Source organism: Plodia interpunctella, chromosome 15 (assembly GCF_027563975.2).
Source record: "Plodia interpunctella isolate USDA-ARS_2022_Savannah chromosome 15, ilPloInte3.2, whole genome shotgun sequence".
Lineage (NCBI taxonomy): Eukaryota > Metazoa > Arthropoda > Insecta > Lepidoptera > Pyralidae > Plodia > Plodia interpunctella.
The window spans coordinates 4,741,297-4,768,715 of NC_071308.1; the positions used below are offsets into that span (position 1 = coordinate 4,741,297).

The window sequence follows — 27,419 nt, forward strand, 5'->3', positions numbered from 1 at the left end:
TAAAATTTATAACAAAACCCACAACAAGTTAAAGATCAGAATTTAAATTTATTTCAAAAGTATCTCAGGTCCTTACTTATTAATAAATGTTATTATAATTTTTTTTAAATTATAATAACATTTATCAATCAATATCAATCGATAAATGTTTTTTTTTTTAATTATAATAATAAAAATATACATAATAATTAATAGATAAATGTTATTATACTTTTTTTTTTAATTATAATAACATTTATCAATCACGACGATTTTTTTTAAATTAGATAATTAATTTTAGATTTAAATATAAATTTAGTCAATTTAGTTATTTTTATTTATTCTATTTTGTTTTGTGGGATGATAGCATGCTCTCCATTTAAATTTGCATACCCGTGTACGGTGAAACTTAAATTACAACAGGCAAATCAAATTGGAAAAAAACTACGCGCATATATATTACTAACTCCTATAGCAACCTCCCAGTGCATAGCTTCTGAAGTAGAGAACTAAACAGCTTTAAGCACACTATGCAGTCTAAGATTAGCTGCAAGATAGAATGCGGTGCCGTCAAAGTGATAGATCGATAACTCCTCGACACTGCCTACTTACCTTATCCATTATCAGATGGGTTTGTGCGATAAAACCGATTCTTGTGACTAAACACCAGTTAGACATGCTTGATCTTTGACAGAGACGAATTAGGTTTCTAGACATCACTTGAGTATTAAGTACTACAAAAACAAATCTGTTGATCAAGATAAACAGACATCAAGCTTAAGGCGATTTATCCATGTCATACTACAAAACAAATACAAGGAAAACTGTATCACTAATTCCTGAATGTTGTCTCTTTCTAAACATATTAGCGAAATAGTAACAGGACTGGGTGAGAGAACCTTTTTATTATAAGATAATTTATTTTTACTGGAAGTTACACACACGCAAGTTCGCGTATCTAAAGCTAAAAGAAAGAAACACGCAGGCAACTCTCCTGTGCAATCTGTTTCACTTTACACCGTCTTAATAATTACAAGTGGCCATTCCTTCCAATTAAGAAAGTCTCGGGCGATAAATTGCGAAGGCTGTCGCGCGTCGCGGCGCTCGCCGACTGTTGTTATACGCGCGTAAACACGCCCGGGTAGGGTTGCCACCGAGTAAAAACAAAAGCACATTACAGTTCAGTTTTAATGCTTTAATAAATTGCTCCACCACCGCCCGCCTTGATAAATAAACTCGTATTTACACGCACCGCTGCCGCCTTAATTAAAGGAGCGCACCTTTAAATACGCAACGACCGGGCCATATCGGAGAACAAACGCAAATTTATTCTGACCGGAGTTTTTTTTTGGCATCTATTAAATAAAGAAGTCGAGGAGAATGCTAAACAAGGTTGAGCGGCCCTCGCCCTGTGAGTTTTCCACTTGAAGTGGTGAGCGGGTGGACGGGGGTGAGCGGGGCTGGGGTCACGGGGGTGTTATTCAGAGTGGCTTAGATAAGGTAAGGAGGATGAAGAGGCGAGATGCGCGGCGTAATGAACCGGCTCCGACCAGTTTTTGTGTGGTTCGGGCGCCTAAATTGAATATTAGGCGCGATTTGAGAGCGAATGAGCGGCGGTAGAAATAAATCCGCGGTTATTATGTTACCCAAATGAGATTGTGGAAAGCCTCGCGCTGTTAGGCTTTGGGCCGCTGCTGCTCAATTTAGCGTCGGTGTAAATTGCCCGTCGTAAACTTTGTTATGTTTTGTGGGAATTCGAGCGGCTTTCTAGGAACCGAGCTAGAGTGGAGTATTAAACGATTGTTATTGAAACCGGTCATGATTTTGTTGAGCGTGCACTCGATTACTTACACAATCGAGCGACTGCATGCACTCCATTGTTAAAATAAACAACGAGCCGCGTCGACGTATCGGAAAATCAAATAGGTAGCGCGCGATGTTTGCAAATAAACAGAGAGCGATCGCGAAATCGCAATACACAGTGTAGCACCTCCGCGATTCGCAGAAAAACATAGTTGGGTACATGGTGAAGCACGAAGTGAAACCTGAGGCAGAGTTCCGTATAGTCGAACCAAGGAAAGATGGTGGGTTTATGTAAACTTTATTAAGGTGTGCAGTGGCCCCCTGCCTCCCCTCGACTCAAATTGTAACGCGCGTCCGTGCATTACTCAGCTCGCTGCGTGTTTGCACAGATCTAGAACGGCGTGCGCAGACTGCCAACACAGCTCCTCTCCGCCGATCGGGGTCGTTGCAAGATAAACTCTTCACGTACCGTCCTCAACTTATAAACTTGCTTACCTCACCCAACTTTGCTAACAAGTTTTGTTAAAGTATGCTATAATACGCTATTATGGGCATTCCCTTTGAAACTCTTGGCAATCTCGTGAATATTTATATTAAAAAAGACGTGTTTGTCTCAACTTTTACATAACTTCTCAAACAGATTTATTGCTTTCAGGTTGAGATTGAACAGAGTATATTTAAAAACAAATTTAACCATTTTAAATTAACATTTATTAAAAAAAGTTTTTTTGCATTAATCAATACATATCATCATCAATATCAATACATATCATCAATACATATAATAAAATTGAAGAAAGGCCAAATTTGTACATTGGATATATTTTTTTTTAATTCTTCATGTAATATACTTAGTTATTGATATAGATGACGAAAATATAGTTTTGGAAATTTTTGTCTGTCTGTCTGAACGCGCATCACTCGAAATCTACTGGACCGATTTGCTTGAAATTTGGTATGTAGGTACCTTATATACCGGGTTAACATCTTATAGACATTTCATCCCGGAAAATGAGGAGGGTCCTGTGAGAAAATTAGATACATTTCATCCCGGTAAATGGTCAGATTCCCGTATGATAATTGAAAAATTTTACGCTGAGCCGATTTACTTTAAAATTTTGTAGAAAGGTGTAAACAGAATATAAACGCGCTAATTCACGCGGGCGAAGACGCAGGCAAAAGCTAGTTACGTAATATTTCTGAAGTTCACCAATTAATTGTGATATAAAATGTGGCAAAAATAAATAAGTATCCGAAAACCTCAACGCGAAGTAGGTTAGTGCGACAAAGACAATATAAAGTGGGGTTGGGGGGTGTATCGATTCGCGTGCATCCGCTCAGCACATCTGTGCGGTGTGGCTGCGTTCAGCCGAGCACAACAAGGGAGGAGTAGCACGATAGCCGACATTCGCAACACCTCCCGACGCACTCGTCAACTCTCTCAGGGCTGCCTCTATTCTTTTTTTATATTTATGTAAGACGACTTAAAAATTTTATCTTAATTACGTTTAACTTTAATTTTAGACCAATGCTAACACGATTTATTTTTTATTTTCCCACATTTCGGGGCAAAAAAAAGAACAAAAATAATATGAAAGAAGAGACTGGTGCAAGAAGCACGCACTTTATTCGATAGCGTTGCTATCTCGCTACAAATAGGCCACGCGAGGCCAATTTGTTTAAAAATAAATTATTTTGTAAAACGAGCTTCAGTAACAACCCTGTGGAATAGGGGTGTGCCTCTTGCACCACCCACTTGTTTCAGCCAGAGCTGTGTTATGAAATCAACGTGTTTGAGCGCAACACTCGCGCCGCTCCCAAATGGAAAACGCAGTACTGTTGGGGAATTTTTCAAAGCGAATGTTTTCCCTCATGTTTCAAACTAACCTAATTGGAAAAAGTTGAGAATGTTTTTTTACTTACATGTCTTTCCTCTGCTGAACTGATACCTGGAAATAATATAATGGTGTGTTAGAATTTACAAATCACTAGTATTCTATCTGACGGTATAGCAAAATTATTTAACTATATTGCGATTACGCCGCAAGCTTTGTGGCGCAAGGGTATATATATTTTAAAGTAACTCTCTGAATCCCCTTCTCAATAAGTGCTTTAAAAAGCAATCACGTCGAGTCTATGAACGTGATATCAAATAAATAACCTTTTTCAGCACAGCGTTCAGAATAGCGTCTACGCGAGAAAAATCTACAGTTACAAAAAGATGGTTACAGATATAAAACCTTGTACATAAAGCATAATATACGCCGGGCAAACAATATGTATAAGGCTATTGTAATGTTTAAAGTGCACCATTAAATTGCAAAGCCTCGACTAGCAATGGCAACTGACACTTTCAATACGGCACTTCTGCACATTGTATATTTTATGTCCTGAGCCGGGGCGGTCGGGTGTAAAGTGCTCCATGAATATTGCAGGGCCTGTCGCCGTCACGCGTACAGAGCCAAATAACTTCTCAACGGAGGAGGTACAACGGGGAATTCTACGAATTCACAGAGAAAGTAAAACACGACCGATGGTTGCCTGGAAATTGAGAGATCGTGCGGCAAGTGCTTTAATAAAAGTTCCATTACATATTTAATTTGTTCTGGTCGAAACTTTTGGGGTGTTGTTTTGCAACAGTAAGGTTAGTTAGGATATGGACAAATATGACTAACTAAGGAAGTTTGGCCCATTTATAATCCTACTAATGTTATAATTGCGAAAGTTTGTGAGGATGTATATGTTTCTTACTCTTTCACGCAAAATCTATTGTTAATAATTTGGAACACGGATAGAATATAATTTGGAATAACACAGGGTATTTCTTATCCCGAAATCCCCTCAGGAGCGAAGCGCCGAGGCGCAGCTAGTTATAATTATAAGAAATCTATGAGCGTCTTGTGGTTGAGATGATGATTGTTATAAAGCACCGATAGAACTGCGGTTAAAAGCATATTATTCCGAGCTTCAAAATTATACCTAATCGAAAAGATGATGGTCTTGATGTATGAATTGAACCATCTCAAAAGATTTCAAAAGTTATGATAAGACGTAAATAGATATGTATCTATGCAGACATGTGTCTGCACCGCACGACGCTAACCAAACAGTGAAGCAGATAATTGTCAAGCGGCTGAAGCTGCAAATTGGCTGGAGGGGTGAATAGACACGAGCCGACTGAGCACTTAGGGCCAGTCGGAATTAGCGCACGGAGCCGTCACAGCATCCATCAAACGTGGCTTTATGTACCAGACGGGATACCTACGTATAGCATTGATTAACCACATACGGAGACTAGGATTGCAATTCAATTTTACGAATGACATACTGATTTTAGACATTCATTCTTATATCCATCTGTGAAGAAGCCTGTGTCTTCGCAGTATAGCCATTAAAATAGATAGATGACAACATGAAAACAACTCTAATAGACAGTGAGTTCATATAAACATCAGATGTTAACATCATTTAAAACTAACATTGCATAATTACAATTCTCAGTGTGTCCGTAATTGGCACTGAGTACGAGATACGCCCGCATTTGAATAGAGACATGAGGTCACAGAGTCAAAGGCATTATCTAACGCGACTGATTCACCTCAAGTTTACCAGTAATTGCCGGTCCAATCTCATTACTATGCACGATTCGTACATATAAACCACTACCAGACGTCGAATTAGGAGGCGTACTGCCACAATTAATTTAAATGCAATAGCCTCAGTTATTGACCGACTATTCAACCATTCCATATCCGCATATGCATGAATGGACTGTGCACTGCATATTAGTTGTAATAACAGTGATGCAATATATCACGCATTCCTTACTAATATAACGATATCGATACGCGACAAATCACATTATGATAACTTCGCATCTTAGTTATTAAAGTAAATATTATAACTAAGTATTCGCTTAAGTGAACACGTGCAAGTTGGCGCACATTAAAACGCGAGGTTTGTACCGGGCTGTGGCCGCATACACTCAAGTCACCCGCAAAATTACGTTACTAATTGACTAAAACACGCGACGCTCACACCAGCAAGGAATAATTAATTGAGCGCTGGCAAGGTAAAGGAGGAGGGGGCCATCTGCGCGGTAACTCTTACATCAGTACACCGATAATGGCACAAATTAGCCAGGGAAGTGGCAGGCGGCGGAGCAGGGGTCGAGGGGGCAAGGGGGCGCTAAGCCGGAACATCCCGGAGCGCAGATTACCGCTTGCTTTTGTAATTAACCGGAGCGACGGGCGGCTTCCAAATCCATTTCTGTGTTACATTTTCATTTGTGGCGCGCTCGTCGGCTGCGCAGGGATTACTCGCGCTCCGGTGAAAACTGAAAACCCCGCTCCCTGTTGTTTGCCAGGAATATTACTTTAATGACGAGAAATATAAACTGCGAATTTCGGTCGTCTAGGGCTTTGACACGGGGAGTATTTCAACCAATCTGTTCCACATCTGTTTACATATTCTGTCCAAACAACGCACGCATAGATAGGCACCAATTCGAAGAAGTGACTTATTCATACTCTCAAAGCAATATCGAGCGCTCCGTAGCCGTCAGCGATCCGAAAACACGCAAACAGCGAGTTCAAAAAGCCTCTCGAAGCTAGTAAATATTGAAACAGAAGTGGGATCGGAGACGTCTGCCGGTGGGCGCGGAATGGGGGGCGGGGGGTTCCTCGGAGGGCACTAATAGTCTCCAGTGGCGCACAGCAAACAAGACGAACATACAAACACGACAGCTCTTCAAATATTCATCTTATGTATTGAACCGTTATCTCTCACTTGCCAAGATTACTTTGCGGCTTTTTGCATATAGGTTCGTGTCGGATATTGCTAAACTTATATTGATGATATTTAGTATCAGAAAATTATTAATAAAATTATCAAAAAATGTTCGAAGTTTACCTTAAGTTCGTCTTATACAAGTAATATGATATTCAACTTTAGAGAATTACCTCATTTATTGCTGCACCACCTTCGAGGGAGAAATAAGATTATTGTAGCTATTTATATTCTACATAGTCTATTTAAAAATAAGATTTAGCCAAAATCTTACCATTTCCTTTATCATCTGACCGATGTAGATCTGGTGGCTTAGCGAGTACTGAAAGGGGGTGGTGAGGCACTCCGAGGCCCAGTAGCCCCGCTGGGGGCAGAGCGCCCTGGCCTAAAAGAGGCAAGGGCGGCGCCCCATGCGCCGGGAGGTGAGCTGCGTGCATTTGTTGCAGTAACCGCGGCAGGTCTGGCCTTTGTTGCTGAAACAAACAAAACAATTGATCAATATCAAAGTTCATAAATTCTTCAAAACTGAATTAAAATCAACTGCAAAAAATAAATCGTCAAAATTAAACACTGTGTATTTGAACTGCAACACGAGCAAGTAAACCCTGCCACCGTAAATAAATTTCATTAGATAAATAAAGCAAGCCACTATTTAAGTTCGGAGTGTTGACAGTCAAAGTGAATTGATGTGTCACCGCAGAGCTCCGTGCATTTTTAAACCGAAGCTGAGCCAAATTAAAAAGTCCTCCATAGCCCCTCGTGCCGCCGCGATATTTTAAATTTTAAATGAGAGCTTCGCCGCCGGCGACGACTGAGCGAAATTGATTACTCTTTCTCCATTATTCCCCTTTTTCCTCTTTTTCTGCGCTTCCCTTTCATATTTCGTCTCATTTAAGATTGTCGTCCACTGAGACAGTCTACAAAGGTGTTCTGTAGCAGTTGGGATTGTACACGCTTATTTTTTTCGAAATTTACAAAATTTAATTTCTTTATTATGAACCTTATTGCACAACTTAAAAAATTAACAATAGGGTGGACTTAGCTTAGTTTATGCACGGTATTTGTATGATCATTGCATTTTTACTAATATCAGTACAATAATATAATCACTGAATTTCACCTAATGTCACATAAACTATGAACTGCATATTACTTATGCATGAAGAAATAAATACAATATACAATCCTAATTGATTGGCGACTAAATAGAATAGATGAGCGATGAAGCGATTCGATCTCGAAATCACGTTTTATGTCCAACGAATCAGTTGCTGAGAATGCTTTCAGCGCTATTATTTATTAAAGAGGCCGGTTCGATTCACCCCACACGTCCATTCAGTCACGTGATCCGTAAATTCGCTTTCCGAATCGTTCCGATCCTATACATATACGCCTCGCTAGCCTCTCGTCACTTGCACCACCTCGCACAAGCTTTTTCCGCTCGGCCGAGCACGTTCTTTTTTTTTAGCCACCGAAAATTAATTGGATTTTCGCCGAGGGTGGAACATATTTTTTATTGGCCGCTCACGGCTGTGATTTATTGTGTGTCAAAAGGTGGCGAGCGCCACTTAGCTGGGAGTGCTTTTTTATCAAGGGGGATTTTTTAATTCGAATTAGTTGTAGATCTGTACATGTATTAAGATATCAAGGAAAGACTAGATTATATAGACAATACATGTAATAACTTTGTGTGTAATCTAGGAATATTTAATATAAGTGTTTATAGAATATAAATAATATTTTATATGAATTATTTCCGCCTCGCGTAACTACCAAATATATTTTTTTAAACTTAAATGAGTAAATTAAAAAAAATATTTTATATTATTTAATATTTTATTGGCACGTATAAACGCAACTTTTAATACGCAGCGTAAATACATATATGATGCGGGGTGTCTCAGTTGACCCATAAGTTATTTAATCTAAGTGCGCCCGTGAAGCGAGCGCCGCCGGTGTCAGCTCGTTATTCTGCGGCGGATCCCAATGCCACAGCTATCGTTATCGAGAGCTCCCGTTTCACCCTCTCATCCCACTACACCCCGAACTCTCCCGCTTCACCCCACTTGCCTGTTATGAATGACAATAACGCGCGATACCTCACGGCACTTTTTCCACAGCATATTTAGACGTGATTAAACACACCCGATAGGCCCCTCGGATTAAAACTCACTCCCCTAACGACTTTTCCATCCATTTACTTATCTCTGCGAACTTTGCTGTTTGCACCATCAACCAAATTAAAGTTTGATTAAGTTTCCTTTGAGACAACAGGCCTTATTGAGATTATTTTTTTAAATATCGCGTAAGCAGTCTATGGTTTGCCTGGAGTGTTTAAAAGTTAAAATTGTTGGGGCCTAAAAGTAATTACTGTAAAATGTTTAGCTTTAATACTGGTGGTTAAAAAAATATAATAAAACCGGGCAAGTGAGAGTTGAAGTCATGTACACAAAAAAAAGCATTTTCATGTCTCAACATATTAAGGGTTTTCCGATTTTTTCTATAAGTACTGAGTTGTAATGCATTTCAAAGTCAAGGTGACTTTAAAATGTATTACAACTCAGTACTGTAGACAAACTCAGTTAGACAAACGACTGTGAAAGCCAATAAGAGTATGTGGTAGTGCGGACTACGCTACCACACGCAATGTAAAATAAATCTTTAAATATTTTCCTCGCGTCCGCCAAATATACAAAGCGTTATATAACGTACCATTTCTTTTACAATACGTTAGTGAACAGACTAGGGCTGTCTCCGAGGCTTTTGTTGTGAGAAAAATGCGGTGCCGGCTTGGGCGCGGGTTTTCACGGTACATTTAGCATGTCCCTACCCGCCGGGATTCCTATTCGTTTAAAAACATAACATGCTCGTGTTCATATAAAAATAAACAAACGCATTTCTCTCATTCAAACATAATTACGACAAGTAGCCGAACAAATAAAAAAAAACTTGTTTAAAACAGGGAAGTGGCGGTTAGTGGCACAAAACGGTGTCAATATAAACAAAGTTAAAAAAGAATTAAAATAAACGAGCAGTTTAATTATAGATTACAATAATGACTAGGTATCATTGGCATTTACATTTTAATTGGTTAACCGATTACAGCAAATATTGGAGGCGTAATCAACAGGCATTAAGGTGCAATTAGTTACGTTTTAACAGGAGAGACGGAGTGGGGAACTTTCCACTCTAACACACTTAAATAATTAAGAACGGTTAGTTCTCGGTTAGAAGGCATGGATATTGGCTCGCTGCGTCGAGTACAGATTATTTAGTTGCATAATACGTATTGCATCTAATTCATCGTTTCAGCTTTGCCTTAATCTTGTTTTGATTCTAGACACGCGCAATGTGAAAATAGTTTTATTGACGTATCGTAACAAATAACATTACTGCTATTTTAATACACCAGTGAGACGACTGTCACATATTACATAATGATTTAAGTCAGTTATAATGCATGCAAATAGTAAATATAAAAAAATAATATTTTTATAGTGTTTACTACCTATATACTATTATGTACTTTGGGATAGTAAATTTATGTTTTATATAAAGGCCATATCTCAATTTAACTTGAAATTCTTGGGTTTAATTAAACAGGTATTTTAATATTAATACCTCAATAAATAAAATCACTTAATATTTCCTAGAAACTATGAGTTATTTGTTCCGAAATGTTTAACATGTAAGTAATGTAGCGTTAAAGTTTCCCAATATCAGCGCGGATTGGTTTCACAAAATTTAACCAATGATTATTATTTTACTGCCAGCGGTTCCGCGCAATATGTTAACGATCAGATTGCGCGGTTTAAATTAAATACATTTTTCGCTTAGCACTATGATTGGAAAAGGAAGTAGGTAGTCGATTAAATTGAAAATTCGCAAAGCAATAACCTAAAATATAAAGAGGATGTAAGCCATAACCAATAAGAAGTATACATTTCTTAATTAGAAATAAATTAAATTAAATAACAGGCAAAATTAAAGGAAATATGTACGACTGTATTAGGTTAAAATTAATTAATTTTAGTAAAAATTGTTTAATCAGAATTTCGTATGAATATTACCGAGCTGATTTGCGTGATGATGAAGTAACCACGAAGGTTGCCATTCTAAAGATTAAAGCATAAAAAGTTAATTGAATTTCTAGTTGAAAGGTAACCATAAAGTAGGCATTACATAAAATCAGACTTGATAATGATTTACGCAGAGTTCACATTAACTGTCGCTTAACCGTGAATACAGGATATAAAACTGCGATATACGCTACAAAGAGGGTAGTTTATCGAGACAAGGGTGTGCGGGGGGTCGGGGGGGCGGCGGAAGGGTGTCACGCACCATTAGGCAGGAAGCCTCGAGGCGGGTCGACACGCGACGCCAACACGTGTTACACTTTCAACATAATTGCTTCTAATCACATATAATACTATGTACATTGTACACGCCAGGCCACGTACATTAATACTTAATGATATAATCACTAATCAGACTACAAATATCTACTGACAAGTGGGAGCGGCGGAATTAATTTAAATGCCTTTTGTCGTGTCGTGCCAAGTCTGTCAAACGAATTCCAATAACACAAATAGATTTGAAAGGTCGAATTCTCGCCATTATCAGCGTCTGAATCATTGTAACCACCTCTGAAGTCAATACTAGAACATCTAACATTGATCGAGTTAAAAAACAAAGTAAAAGACAAAATGTTTATTCTATTATGATACTATAAAAACATGCCCATCACTTGACAGACAACATCGGAACCCCAAACAGAAAGTAAAAAACATACGAAAAACTCTCAGGCCGGATGAGTCGTAAAACTGATTACATAATTTCATTGGAAGCGACGACAGAATGGGCCCTAACTCACTTCCTCGCGTTGAAAAACAAGGAGCTTCGGCTAAGCGACAGGGGAAAAGTTAATGCGGCTCGTCGAGCGTCGAGCGACGGCAAGAAACGCTGAGGGCCGCAATGCAATATTTATCACCGGCCGCGGACGTGACTGGGAAAAAATGACAAATTCATGTCGCCGCCGCCCGCACCCCGCGCCTCACCCCCAAAGCGCTGTATTCCCATCGTAATTTTTATCAGGGGGCGAGACCCGACGCAAACTAGATAGAAATGTTTTCACGACTCGCTTGTTTATAAAGCCATCGACGGCAAAACAGATACGCTCTATTTATACAGTGAATGCTCTTGTTTGCTCACCTATCACTAGAGATAATGTTGCATAAACGATACACATAACTCATAATACACTTATTTATTTCACAGGCTTATGTCAACGATACGGCTTTTCAATTACAGGAGTATGTCGTAAATATCACAATGAGATTTGTTATCGTATTCGATAGGCTTTTATGCCGTTAGCGTCAGATGGAACTGAACAGGATTCTTATTGTGTAATGGAGGTGAGCATGTGAATCTGAAAGGCGACGCGGAACAAAATCTGAACGAGAAATAATTCACATTCAGCACCACCCACCTCCGTCCCGGTTATTGACGACGGGTTCATGCACATTGCGGAAACACAATGGAGAACAGTTCGCCACGTTATCTGCCGCCCTTGAATTCAATTCACACCACCCTGTTTGTAATTCATCAGGCTGAATGGAAACCTAATTGTTTATCCGCTGTTAGAACTATCTATTTATTTGAGGTTACTGCAAAATATCAAGAAAAAACGTATAACTAACGTTGGAAGAGAAAAAGCGTCGTTTCAATTTAAATTAACAGCCAATATATTCAGAAGCTGCCGAAATTAAACAGTACAATACCAGATAGAATCGCGTTCAAATTTCAAATCTCAGTTGTATGATATATCAGTATAGACGAATGAATAATGATGATGAAAATAATGCTATTTGAAACGGGGGATCTGCAAATAAAGCTTAACAAAAACAAAACGTTTAAATTTGGAAACGGAGCACTCGTAACGGTAAGTGATTTTAATAGGCAGGCAAACAGTCCCCAATTTGAGGACTATTCCCTCTTCACAAATCGGCGCGCGCCAGAGTCCTCGCAAATCACACTGAGGCAGTGAGGGGGCTACTCTCGGGGGAGAGCCCCTTTGATCCCTAGCTGACCCGAAAATAAAAAAGGTTCGTAATAAAAAAGGACCGACATACGGAAGGTGGCGCCGCTTTTTTATTTAAATTAGAGTGTTTTATAGGGGGAGAGCGATATTGCGTTTTGCCGGTGTCTCGAAGGCTATTCGGTAATCTATACATGTAGGTAAATCCGCACGGGGCGGCGAACCCACGGCAATACTTTGGGGTCTTAAGGTATTTTCTTTTATCCTTTGGGTGTTTCCGATCGTAGACGCCGAATAAAAAGATTGTCGTATGTGATGTGAAACGTGCGACGTATGAGGATGAGATGAAAACATGTAGACGAGGACGTCATGTCATTTTAACGCGTCGTGTGCTCACGACATACTCTAATTAGGAGCGGTTATCGAGTGTGCGTTGAACGTTAGTAAATAACCCATGAGATTGTTGATTCGCAGCCAAAACTGACAAACCACTAGGTGCTAATATTCCTAATTTAATAAGACAACGTTAACCACGTATTTCTCTAACAAATAGTGAACACGAAAATATTTTAGAGTAACACTATTTGTTTAGACTAGTTTTATGTGGCTTAGCATCTGCCCCGATGAGCGTAGCTGTGATCGAATTGGCCACGAGCCAAGCTCTACAAGCCAAAAGAGTCTATCAAGCAGAGACAGACGAGCGACGAGTGAGTTTCGATGCTTTATTTTCGCTCTCATTATCTATCATGTGATTTATTTTAGTCACGGTATTCGATACCGAGGCATCCCAACGCCAAGAGTTAACACATCGCGAGAATAGATCAGTATAACGACTTGGCACCCGCGTGCGATAGCGCTTCAGCTTTATAATGGGCGGCAATGAAGTCCTCACGAATTGCAACAAAAATACTATTAGAGTATCGTGAAATTAATTTGAGTCGCAATTTGAAGACGGGCTCTAATTCGAAGGTGGGTTTTGCGGTAAAACACAACTTGTTGTGAGAACAGAAGTAGCGAAAAAAAATATATATATTATATTTATATTTAAAAAATGGTAAGCCCTTCTGGCATAATAGGGACCAACACTGTTTGAATGAGTTTTTTTCGGCATTTCTTCTCAGCAGTGGTCGTTCCGAAATGCTAGTAGTTTGTATCTTTGGTAAACATCATTTAATTTAGAATATGACGTGAAAAAGTGCCTGTGAAGGCCTAATTTCTGAATAAATGATTTGATTTTGATTTTATATTTTTAAGACGAGACAAAAAGTAGTAATATCTAGGATATTGTCCACATGATATTGTAATGTGATCTAGATCACATTACAATATCATGTGGACTGGAATCTATCAATAATCACGTTTTTACCCACCATGTGCATAGAAAATAAAGAAAAGATTCTTATATTTTTTCTTTGCTTTTTCAGACTTATCTGTGCCATTTTTGATTTGAGTGTGGTGAGCGCTAATAGCCCCGTAATAACGTTTGGTACGATATAACAAACGTCACCCACGTCGATGACAAATGGCCGGGGCCTAAATAAAACACGCTAATTCTCGCGAGGCCATCCAATAAATAAAACAAGCTGTTTTCTCCACGGTTGTAGTATTAGTGCCGTAGCTACCGGAGCGGAGTACCACTACGTTTAAGCTTATGGGACCCTCAGACTTAGACACACAAACTTTTTTTTATCGCACTGTCATGATTTCTTATAGTAAAACTTTAAGCTTTATCTGAAACTAAAAGCCCGACCCCAGTAAAAACATAATAAATTATACATCGCACTATCTAATCGTGAAAACCGCACAAAAATCCGTGCACTATTTGAGTTTATAGCAAACATACAGACAGACGCAGTAGATAGGACTTTGTTTAATAATATGTAAGGATAACCAAATATGAGATAGTCTCAGATTTTTTTGTCCATGGCCTCCTAAATGCGTAGGCTTCATATAAAAAAATGTTACGCCGGGGCCCCAGGTATTATTGCACCGGGCATATGGCTACGAGCTACGCCACTGTATAGTTTGAAACAATTTTATCAATTCCGCGCGGTTGGAGCGCCGCCAGCCAGTTAGGGCTTAGATCGTTTAATTAACGAGCGTCGAACTTTAGACCTGTTGAAAACCGAGCTTTCACACAATTTACTCACTTAACACCATTTGAAATTAAAGCAAATGTTTTTTTAACTGCTCGATTATGTTTTTTGTGGAGTATTTTTATAGTTAATACGAATTATGCTAATCGATAAAGGAAGTGTAGCCGAATGTATGTGATATTATGTATCACGAAGAACAAAATCTATTTAAGATAATTAGAACAAAAAAATAACTTGAACAAATTGATATGTTAAATGCGCGATCAATGCTGTTCAATGATGAAACAATTTTATATTCCTTGAAATGACGATCGTAACGTGAACCCTGCAAGTGAAATCATTAAACAAACGCCAGGCGCGATGAAAAATAAAACATGACGGTATACGATACCCATTTAACTTAACGCGTCATAAATTGTTTCAGAATTTCGTTTGATGTTTGTCACAGAGATGTATTACAGCCTTCCCATTCCCGACGAATAAGAGCAACAAGCACATTCTAACTGGTCGTCCTAGCTGAGTTACAAACGCGACAAGGCAGTGGGACGCGGCGCGATGCAAAGGTATGTAAGTATAATAAATAGCAAATAATATGGTCTGTATTTGCCGTGTGTCGCCGTAGTTTTTCACACACGCACAGCATCGCATTGTGTCATACAGCAATCCGCAGCTAAATGTGAACGAGATTGCTTCTCAAGATGCTTGAAGATTTGGACAGATGCCATCGACACTGAAATAACACGTGTTTGATCGGTAGCTTTGTTATGATCACACGACTTTATTAATTCAATTACAAATTGGATTAGACTCATTGGCTATCTGTACCATAGACTATATAATGCTTATAGGTATGTAATTGGCAGACTGCACGCGACACATTAATCTAACTAAATATATTTTAATACAGTGTCCTTTAAAAATTCGTGAATGATTTATTTTATAAATACTTAATAAGTTTAAAGAGAAAGCGTTTAAATATTCGCGTTTATTATCAACTAATTAAAATTTTGAAACATTCTGCCGTTGACACGAAAACGCGCGAGTAATTTTCATTTTGTTTGTCCGTATTTAGACAGGAACCGTGTCCTGGTTGCCCACCGCATTCCTCGTACAACCGGCGAACATTCCTGGTATATTGGAACACGGTTTTGTACAAACTAAACACGTGTCCAATCCATCGCGTGAAATGTTACCGCGTTGCTTACATGGAAACTCGATTAAATAAAACTGTTATCGTTTACGTTTAAAAAATTGAGCTTGTTTATACAATACCTGTGTAAAAGCTTTTCGTGGTAGTTGTTAGCTTTGTTAGCTTCTGTTTACCATACTAATTGAATATATATAGATATTATCTTCTATATCAGTCACAACTTTTCTAGTACTAAGCATAATGTTAGGTAAGTATTTAGTATTATAAAGACTTTCATGTCATTCCAATAGAACTAGCTATCATGATCCTTACGACGGTTATAATACCACTCCTGCAATAATTAAACTCTTCCTTAATAATCTCCCAGACATAGTTTCAGTAGCACTTACCCCTATAATAGCGTTGAGTTCCGTCATCGTGACCTGCTTCGCCCTCTCCACGGCCGACGCTACTTGTTGCTGGTGCTCTTGTGATAAAAACGGAAGTATTTGAGCTATTATCGCATTTAGTCTTTTTGCTATCTCCGTCTGAAATAAAAAATAATCCATTAACATACACAAAAAAGGCATTCGATCATGTAATCGATTCTCAGAATAATTAAATCGAAAACTAACTTTATCGCAACTAACTCGCGTCGATAACGCTAATAGACCGTGACGCAGACGAGCAGCAATTTAAATTCACTGATCTATTTCCCTGTATAAAATGGCCATTAACTTTCAATAACGCCGGCGGCCGGCGAAATAACTGACCACACCGTTCCGTTTCACAAACAAATACAAACCGAAAATTGTTCCACATTCCAGCGCTACTTGTATTCAATAACGTATATAATTAGCCGATAAGCCGGTGGAGAGCAACAAATAAAATTAACACGGTAAACAATAATGCACGCGGTCAAACGAAATGATAAATCGCAGTTACCGAGCTCACATTTATTGGCTTTGTTCGTATTTTACGTTTAAATGCACATTAATTTTATTCACAGATTGGAAGTGAATCGTGAACAAATTAACATAATTGAGTTTCTGACTGAGAATATAAAACGTGAGCTATTTTGGAAACGTTAATTTGGTTTGATAAAGCTGCGGTGAACCTGAGGTGGAAAAATGTTCAAAGAATCAGTTAAACGATTCGGTGGTCGATAAAAGATTAGATAAAACAATTATTTTGGAATCAGTAACAAGATTACCTATGTCTGAGCCATACAACTAAAAGCAATGGCGAGCCGCCTACACTCACCTTCATAACTAAACAATGTGGGAATATTTTTATTTATTCATTGGGATTTTATTCAATTAGTGAGAGCTGTGCGGGTGTGAAGCTACGCACTGTGCAGGTCGGCACGACAACGCGCACCGCAAGCCGCAACCAAATCGTTTCTAATTCCACATTGCTGCACACAATGCGAACCTCTAAACTATTTATTTTCTAATTATAAACTTATATTCATTTAACTAACAATTTATATCAATATTCTATATATTTTATGTAATTAAATGTAAATGAAACACTATATTTTTCTGCGACTATAAATAAAGTATTTATTAATTTGATTTTTACTATATATCACGATATCAATGAATAGTAGGGTAATGTATCGCGCAAATCCACGATTATACTAAAATGTGGTATTATATAGAAAATCAAGAGAGAGTTTAACAATGCTCTGAAATCTAATAAACTGACCACAATATAAATTATGCAGACTGTTTGTCCGTTCGCCGATAAACATCGAGCTAAAAGCAGAAATCAAACGCTGGTAATTTCCTAAATGCTAATAAAACAACAAAAGGTCAACGGTGAATTCATTTCGCATATTGCATATACAGCGAACGAGACAACATAATCATCTTTGAATATTCACGATTCCAAAGGTGAAATGTTAAGCGGAGGAAATGGATTTTTGTGTTAAGAGTCATCAATTACAATATTATTGTTAATGTATTCATTCATATTGCACAATGGATGTGTTTATAGCGTCGTAAAATTGGAAAGTTGTTATGTCGCAGTCACGGTTAATAAAGTTGATTAATATATTCAGTTTGAGAGAATAGAGTAATAATATCTGCGAAAATATGTCTATGAAAATGTAAATGAACGTAAACGTAGTAGGGCAGTGAGGCGAACAAGCCGCGAGCCGCAGCGTTCCCGCGTCGCGCCCGATTCACCGCAAATTACATTTTCATCCGCCGCCTCCCGTCGCGCGGTCGATGTGGAAATTCACAAGCAAAACGCGCGAAATATCTGCCTCGATTTTCCGAAAACAAGTATGCTGCTTTATCGCAAATTAAACCAATTTAATGATATTGCTTTATTTGATGAGAGATATGCTCGACGTGCGGTGTCGATATGTGTAAATTATTTCATGTATTAATGCTGATCATCAAAATGCATTTAAAGTATTCATGAAACTACAGTACTTACATTTGTTTATAATACTTTTGTACGTGAAAGTATTAATACGTTAAAAAATAAAGTATGTAACAGTTACAGAAAAGATTTTTAGTGTTTAATTATAGTAAATTGACGGAAAGTTTTGTTCAGAAACACGCCAATTAGAATTAATTATTTAAATTCTTATTGCTAGTATTTTTGCTCTTTTAGTGATAGTTATCTTTGAAATTCAAATTTTAATGGCGCAAGCAACATTTGCATTGTTTAAATGATTAAATTTGTTATAACATTTCTTAACTATCACAAAACAAGTCTATTCCGTTGAAAATTCAGAGGTAATGGAAAACCTCGGAAAATAGCACAGCTACAATCGTAAAAATCCCTGCGAAGGTTTTACACAGAGCGGATTTCTTATTGGAGGCGCATTTCGAAGAGACTGGAGCCGTCCGTACCCCTACATCTGTACCAACGAGCGTCAGAATAAAAAGAGGGCGTACAAAAGGCCCGCAAAATACGTACTTTTGCAGCTCTCCACAAAAGATATAGTACGGTTTGTCATTAAGGAGTTCATCCCCGCGCGAGAAATAAAAGAGGAACGACGGGTTTCGGGGTGAGCGGGTGTGTTTGGGGGGTGCGCGGGGTGGGGTGCTCACTAATGGCTCCGACACTCATCCGCTAATGCCGCGGGTGACTCTTTTTGCCCGATTTTCACGTGGTTTAGTCGCTGGAGCTTTTAATCTGAAGCTGCATCTTGTGACGCTCCATTTGTCCTTATATCTCTACAAATGCGTAAGCTGTTGGGATTTCATTTCACCTGAGCATTTCATTCACTTCTGTTAACACGGAGGTATGGAGGGTAATCTCTGTCTTTATACCTTTAATATTTTATTTTAGAGTGGATGAGTACTCGTCGAACGATACGAATACAATATAATATGAATTCATCTCTCACAAAATCTAATAAAACAGAAAGAATATTATAATAACAGAAGTCATATTTTTTGTTTCATTGAAAGATAGTCGGGGTAGAAATGGAAGTATAGTCGCAGATAAAATTGAACCACTTACACAGGTGAGTCAGGCTTATCTGCTCTCGTTAGTACATATACATAGTCAATTACAAATGTTATTTGATGTTAAACATAATCAAAAAACCTATGTGTGTGTTATCTGGCCACAAAGTGCATGATGTACTGCACATAGCTCGGCTGGAGGAAGGCATGCAGGTCGCGAGGACACGTACTCGCGCCACAATTTATGGTCTCCGCCCAGAGCTACACGGTAAAGACATTACGAGGAAGCGCCCGGAATACTAACTGATCCGAGCCACCGCTCTATGACTGCGTAGGTACATTGAAATTTTGAAAATTACTTACGACTAAAATTCAATTTTGACACATGTTCTCACTTCTTGGTAAAATAAAGTGACGGTAATGCGAGAAATCGAATAACAATAATATTTATTCTTAAACATGTCTTAAGAAAAAATGGTTCGATATGTAAATGTATAAATTCTAGAAAATATAAAGAAATTGCACTGCACTAAAGTGCTAAGATATCAAGTTAGCGGTGCATTAATTACAGAATATCAAAGTACCGCTTAGCATCCACCTCCGAACTTCAACAACTTTGCCAAGAACACTGCCAGAATAAACCGAAAGGATCCACCTCGCTTCTACTCCTGCCTCGTTAATGGACCAACTCTTTTATGAATTATTTATGCATGCCGCGTTCTTATCTTACCCGCAGCGGTGAAGTTTCCACTTTATTAAACAAAACAGACTTCAATCGAAAAGGCCTGCTATTGTATTGAAAGCGACGTCGCTCTTATGGCGCGGCAATAAATAATTCCTCCGGCAAAATGGCAGTCGACTCAATAAATGGGCTATTATTGCTGCAGACAGAGCCAACATTATCGTCGATTCGTATCGCATTCGCCGAGCAATAATTGTTTAAACATAGCCTGCGTGGAACATTAGTGGCTGGCACATCGATAATGCAAAGCGGCTGCGCTGACGGCGAAGCTCGTTAGCTTTCTAATTGCCACGTATTAAAAGGTGGGCTGAGAAGACATACTCCACTCGAGAGTGTGAACCGGACCAATGCTACCACTCAAATATTCACATACGCCTCAATTACTTCCAGTAAACCGAACCGAACGACAATATAATTGACGTTACTTAAAATAATTGCAGGTCGAGTCAATACCATAATAAACAGAAATGTATCGAGGAGCGAGTCATTAATATTCATTATAAACAAATGGATATAATTACTCTGCAAGAACAAGTCGTTTCGAGAGCGGTTGAGTGGGTGTGTAGTGCGGGGACACGTCGTTATCTCGATATCGAGTATCGAGTGCAAGCAGCGAGGCGGCGAGGCAGGCGCGGCGGGCGCGGTGTCACCTCGTAATCAGATTGTAATTGCGCGATCAAGAGGCTGCCATGCTCGAATAAACAGCACCTGTCAATTTAAAACTCGTTGCTTCGACTATAAATAAACATGCGTGCGTGTCGGGTTTTATTTTATGAAACTACGGAGTTTGTTTCTTTTCGTTTTATTACGCATGTTGAATTTTTATGTAAGTCTATCTTGATACATCAAAATGTATTCAAGGATTCTAATACGAATAACGAACAGTCTGTATTTTATTGAAATTAAAATTTTACATAATATGGCAATAAAAACTGATAGTGGAATTGATTTTACAATTTATCGTATGTCATAAACAACGATATTGCTGTTAACTGTATGTTAACAATTTATGCTACGTGAAACATTACCTGTAATTACGAACTGGATAATGGCCGTATAAAAACAAGCCTTCACTTAACTCGTGAAATAACCCTCGAGGCCTGATCGAGTGCGACTCATAATGTAGTTTATAATGACTTGTCTCGAGTGTCCAATAATGACTAATGGCAGTACTCGTCAGGTATGAACACGAACACTGGTTTTAAAAAGAATACGCCAACTTTCGTTTACGGCATTGCCATGCCAGTTTAGATTAGACGTTATGTTATGAGTGGTTACAAATTAACAATACGAATAAATCTATTTGTCAAATATTTGGTTACCTTTCATTCATGCCATGATGCAAAATTACTATGTAAACAACTTTATTAAGTTGAACAGTTATAAGATTTAAAACCCGTAACTGAAACCAATTAGATAAATGAAGGGAAAGCCCTGCTTCACCACTTAATTACATTGATGTAAATCGACGAGCCCGTAAATTGAGTCGACTCGGTGGGATCACGTCAGATTGACAGATTATAGTTGACATATTACGAGAGGGCGAGAGGCAGACACATGGTGCCATAATAGGGCGAGGCGAGGCCGATATTGACTTGAATGTTTCTCTCCAAACAAAGCCAGCTTCCTAGCTACCCTTGTTTGTTTAGGTCCAGGCCAAACGTTTATTGCCCTTTGTGTATCTTACCTCTCGCTAAAGCGTGAAGCCTTTTTGACTCGACACTTTTTACAAGAGCGCTTATAAGCGTGTTGATTACTCGACACCCTAAAACAGCGACGTCAGGTATTTTAAATACATTTATTTACAATCGCAATAAAATAAGAAGTAAAACAGAATCACGATATGTTTGCCAGTGAAGAGAAACCGCTGTGTTCACGCGATAATTAAACTCAAATAAAACATGTTTCTCGACACATGAATTGACCAATTTGTAGATTGCATAGTTTCACAGCGGTGTCCGTTCGCCGCAGATGAATCAATCATGGCGGTGCCGCGGGAGTTTTTTTGCTGACATTAACAAGCAGCCTCAGTAATGACTGCGCGTTTCCGGCGCCTTGCCTCGCTTCGTCTTGTAAAGGTAATGTAAAGACGTGACGAACAATGGTGTACGCTAACAACGCGACTGTCGAATCTATTTAGACGTATTACGGCGCAGCAATTAGAGCACGTAAACAATCGTAATGTATGCAGTTCCGTTCACACGTAATCCACAAATTTCCGTAACACAAGGCCGTTTTCAAAAGTGTTTTATTAATCGCGTTCACATCAAATTATCCGCGGTCCGACGCGCGCTTATTATTTTTAACTTCGAAACGACTATTATCGACATGCCATGCGTGTGCTATTATCACGCCTCATATCAGCTAGTTGTATCGAATAACATCACTAAAACCACTATGGAATAATCTTAAAATGTTATTCATCGAAGTCTAATCATGTTGTAAGAATTGCTTTTTTTTTATCAACCGTCTTATTCACAACGCACCATAGTTTATCACGGATTTAGTTGATTGGAATGATAACGTAAATTCCCGACCATGTTTAATGATAAAGTAGATAGATATAATAATATTTTGTACGATCAATAGAGCTGACGATAAACTCAGATTGAGAGATATGAAACATGTCATTCAAAATAAAATAAAATGGCAAAATACAGAGGAAGCGGATATTTATTAAACGGTCAAAAATGATTTACAACGCGCGTGTAACTGAGTGATTTCCGAATAAATAATGATATTTTATATAATTGAAACATAATTATTGTAGAGGTATTTAGACTACATATAGTAGTTATTTCGGGAGGTTTACTTGCACGTGACTCCAAACTGCATTGTATGCGTCCAGTTGCGAGGGCCGACCGTGCTTATTTACAGAGACCGTTTGTATAGCTCTGTTTACTATCTCGTCGGCACAGGGACAGATTATGGAGACTATAAAATCAAATCTAGTGGTATTACAGAGTTTGAATTTTCATCATATGAAAATTTAATTTATTTCATCTAGTCTACAAAATTAAATAGCAAGTTTCTATACAAGCTAGAGACAATCATGAGCAGCTTGCATAACAATATGAACAAATCTACAGCTAAGAGACGGCCGACAGTCCGGCACCGGTTTATCAATTTCTTATCCAACTTATCTAAAGACTAGTGAAATTAATGAATTATGGTATTCTAAATAAGTTCTAATTTAGTTTAAGCTAGTAGTAGTAATTTCTTACGGTACACACACTGTTTCGTATGTATATGACTCAAAAAAATTGATTTTTTATAAGGCAGTAATATCCTACTCTTCTGTACTATCTGCATTTAATAGCATGGGTTGTCGACTGCTGGCATGTTTTATCTGTGCTTCTCAATCGACGTAACGAATTTACTTTGATCGAAGACAATCGACAGCTAGAAGCTACAAAAGAGATTTATTGAATCGTGAGATCACTTAAATTTATGGCTCACAATCGAGATTTAAGAGACATTGATAGTCATATTCATCCTTTGCCGCGTCTGTCTGTCTGTTCGCGATAAACTCAAAAAATACTGCACGGATTTTCATGCGGTTTTCTCCAATAGATAATGTGGTTCCTGAGGAAGGTTTAGGTGTATAATTTATTATGTTTTTACCCGAGCGAAGCCGGGACGGGTCGCTAGTTTTATTATAAAATGCTAATACGCTATCACCGCGACGACCTCGGTGGCGCAGTGGTAAGGTTCTTGCCACTGAACCGAGAGGTCCCGGGTTCAATCCCCGGTCGGGTCATGATGGAAAATGATCTTTTTCTGATTGGCCCGGGTCTTGGATGTTTATCTATATATGTATTTGTTATAAAATATAGTATCGTTGAGTCAGCATCCCATAACACAAGTCTCGAACTTACTTTGGGGCTAGCTCAATCTGTGTGATTTGTCCTAATATATTTATTTATTTATTTACCGTATTATATGTATTGAACGTAATGTATTGAACGTAATGTATTGAAGGTAATGTAATGAAAATAAACCTCATAGGTTTACTTTTATACAAAGTTTTAAGAAAATAAATTAAAGTTTTAATAAAGCAGTGAATATATTTTATGAAATGAAGAATGATTTTTTATACAAGAAGAAGACCACGGCGTTGCTTGTGTGATATTGTTTCTGAAAAGGATTTTTTTAACAAGAACACGAAATGGTTAATCGCGAATATTCGCCGAAACGGTTTCTCACTTAAAATGTACTTTGATATGCCAATAAGAATTTATATACATAACTATAGCAATATTAAACATATATAGATGGGACTCGTACTTTATTTCTCTGTGTGTTAGTCAACGCTACTGTTTGGAACGTATGTATTGTACACACAGTTGGCACAGCGTGTTTGATCAGCTTGTTATGTTGGTATTCTACGAGTATCGACATCGGGATTCGACCACCTTCTCGTTTTATTGTTCCAATTGCAAATTCAACAACATCATACGTATTCGTATATTACTAGTTTATGATTATTCCACGTACGATTTCTTACAGCTATAAATATATAATGCAATACGTATTTTTTTTATCTTCAAACTTTTAAAACATTTTATTGTAAATTTATAAGAAAAAAATCGCTGTTTTATATCGAGTTTCGTCAAGACACGCAACGTCATTTACAGCTTGTTTAATCTACTTTTTCAGTATTTTCTATTCGAAAATTCACATGTCTTGCTTATAATATCGTGACTTAAATCTATTATATATACTATATTCATCAAGGCAAACTATAATAACCCGGTTATGTATAATTGCACCGGAGATTAAGATATAATTATTTCAACTAATAATCCTTATTAATGCCGTGAGTTAATGCTGCTAATTACGTACTTAAAATGATAAATAACATCGAAGATAATCTACCTTTACAACAAATCGTTTAGCATCTAAAGCTGTATTTATAAGCATGTGATTTTAATTTTGTTTTAATTTGAACGGTGTTGAATTATTTGGAGTGAGTTTAAGCGAAGGGAGGCGGCGCGGGTTGCGGTCAGTCGACCGCGCGACCGCAACGCTGTGGTGGACCGCGGCCACAGCCGCCGCACCCGCGACCCCCGCACCTTTTACCCCCTCTCTCCCTCACTACACGACACCCGTAACCCATACTTTATTTTTATTCATGAAGATTCATAGAATTAACTCTATCGTTCTAATTAAGAGGCGTTTGGTGTAATTCTATTACTTTTGAAGTAAGATGCTACCAATAAAATAGGAATCCAAATCAAATTATGTATTACAATGTATTGATTTAAAACAAAAAATGTTCTGTGGACGAACAGAGCGAAATGAAAGCTGTAATTAACTTGAAATATTAACGTATTAAAATTTAATTATAGGTAATTCACACGGCTATCTCGAAGTGATGTTCACGCAACAAATAAACATGTTTATGTAACCGTTAATTACACTTTCGTTATTCTATACCATCGTGTAAATGAGAACTAATTGGACAAGTGGGCGTATAAAGTGTGATACCAATCTTACGTCAGTTGTTACATTCCTACATTGAGAGCGATTTGCTGGCGTTGAATTAGTCATTAGCGAATACCGCTAGCGTGTGGCGAACTATATCGGCGTGTTGGAAGTGTTGGGATAACACGCGGCGCCACACGCTACGTGTTGTGGCGTTGTCGCGCCACACGCCGCGTGGCATATGGCCACTGGAACACGTAATATGGGTGTATGTTTATGCTTAATTTACGAGCGACTAAAAAAGCACGTGAAAAGTGCTACAGTAGTGATTCACGTTTTTGTAAGAGTTGGTAGTAATTTGTATAATATTTTAATTCGACTCTAATATCCTAAATATCCGGTTTCTAAGGATTCAACAAATCAATAATCATTTGTGAAATGCATTCAAGCGAATAGCATTCATGCAGAATCATTATTTTATTTGTAACAAAACATTGATTCCGTCAACACACTAGCACATGATTAAAAATAGGATTGGATATTTATTTGAAACTTCAATTTAACAATTCTTTTGACTACACATTGTGTCATACAATAAATCAAATTGCCGGAGAATAGAAAAAATATACAAAAGTTTAGATTTACAACGACGATAATAAATGGAATATAATTTCATTGATGTCAGTCATTTCGTTAGATTTCTTTTGATATCTCCCTAAACTCCAATTTGCCTCCCCTCGAATGTTAATATCTGAGAATAATGTCCCCCTCGCGGAGGTTCACACACGGCTGCTTGCAGACAACGCGTCACGTGCAGCGGTATCATGCAGTTAGCTATTTATAACGTGAATGCTACAAATAATAGGTACACCCTTTGTTATATTATCTGGGATTACATTTACATAACTAAGTTTTTTAAATATTTTTAATTTCAAGCTTGTGTAAACTAATCCTTTAATCCCATATACATATTAAACTATAAAATAAGTAATAAATTTACGTAAAATTTAGTTATTTACATTTTATTTTGTAAGTTAGTGGCCAGTGTCAATAATGTCATCAAAAACTTATTCATAGATAATGACTACCAGTAAATAACTTAGATTTATTTTTAAAATTGAACTCTGGCTCTCCAACTCTGATAAAGTTAAATTGTATGTCAATGTTTTGTCTTATACATGTACAACTGTAAACATTTATTATAATTTTTATAGCCTGATAAAGGATTTCACGCTTATCCGACTGTTGTTCAATGTTCTAAGAATATATTTTTAGTACATTTCATGTTCAGAAACGTAATGTGATTAAATTATTTGTATAGTACATTTAGTTCCATCTCAATATTAAAAATATTCCCCTGACGTGTGTGTGAACATTACAATTTAAAGTAGAGTTAAAAATCATAAAATGCACTTGAATGGCTGGCAAAGTGTATTGCGGAGCAACTGTCAGATTGCGAGGGTTTCGCCGTCAATAGCTCCGAGGGTCGCCACCCTCGTATTTGTACTACCCCTTCGCCCTGTTTGCATTGTTTCACTGTATTTGTACAGACTACCCGCCGCCATACAACTGTTACCGTTCCCTTATAATGTTAGCGAGATTTAATGATATACTATCTACTCACATAGCTAAACCGAAACAAACAGGACTCCTTTTCATGTAAATTTGGCCCGGTTATTTAATTTGCTTTAATGAGTGAAGCAAACACACCGCTCCTTATTATTCCCGCGCGGTTCGGACGGTTTACGGCCTATTACTGTGAATGGAAAATGAATGAGTCATAGGCGTGTAGTTTACGAGGCGAATAGAAATCGTCTGTTTTAAATGAAGAGTCAAGGAGCGGACGAGGCGTCCATTATTCATGAGAAGGTTTCACGGGCGACCACGTCCGGCGATGACCGCCCGAAGCGCATGAAAGCAAATTGTTTCGGAATCAATATCCGTGTCTCAATCAGCGCAATTAAGACGGCCCGTCTAGCGTATTGGA

The 27,419-nt window shown here is 38.0% G+C and overlaps 1 protein-coding gene across 1 annotated transcript in view; it reads right to left on the reverse strand.

The window, feature by feature from the left end:
- The window catches only part of gro (groucho), a 57,097-nt gene that overhangs the window by 16,047 nt on the left and 13,631 nt on the right, over positions 1-27,419 (reverse strand). The window contains exons 5-7 of the mRNA XM_053755648.2: positions 16,243-16,380; positions 6,845-7,043; positions 3,706-3,731 (exon numbers count right to left, since the gene is read on the reverse strand). Of these exons, the coding sequence (XP_053611623.1) occupies positions 3,706-3,731; positions 6,845-7,043; positions 16,243-16,380 (363 nt within the window). The remainder of the gene's footprint in view (positions 1-3,705; positions 3,732-6,844; positions 7,044-16,242; positions 16,381-27,419) is intronic.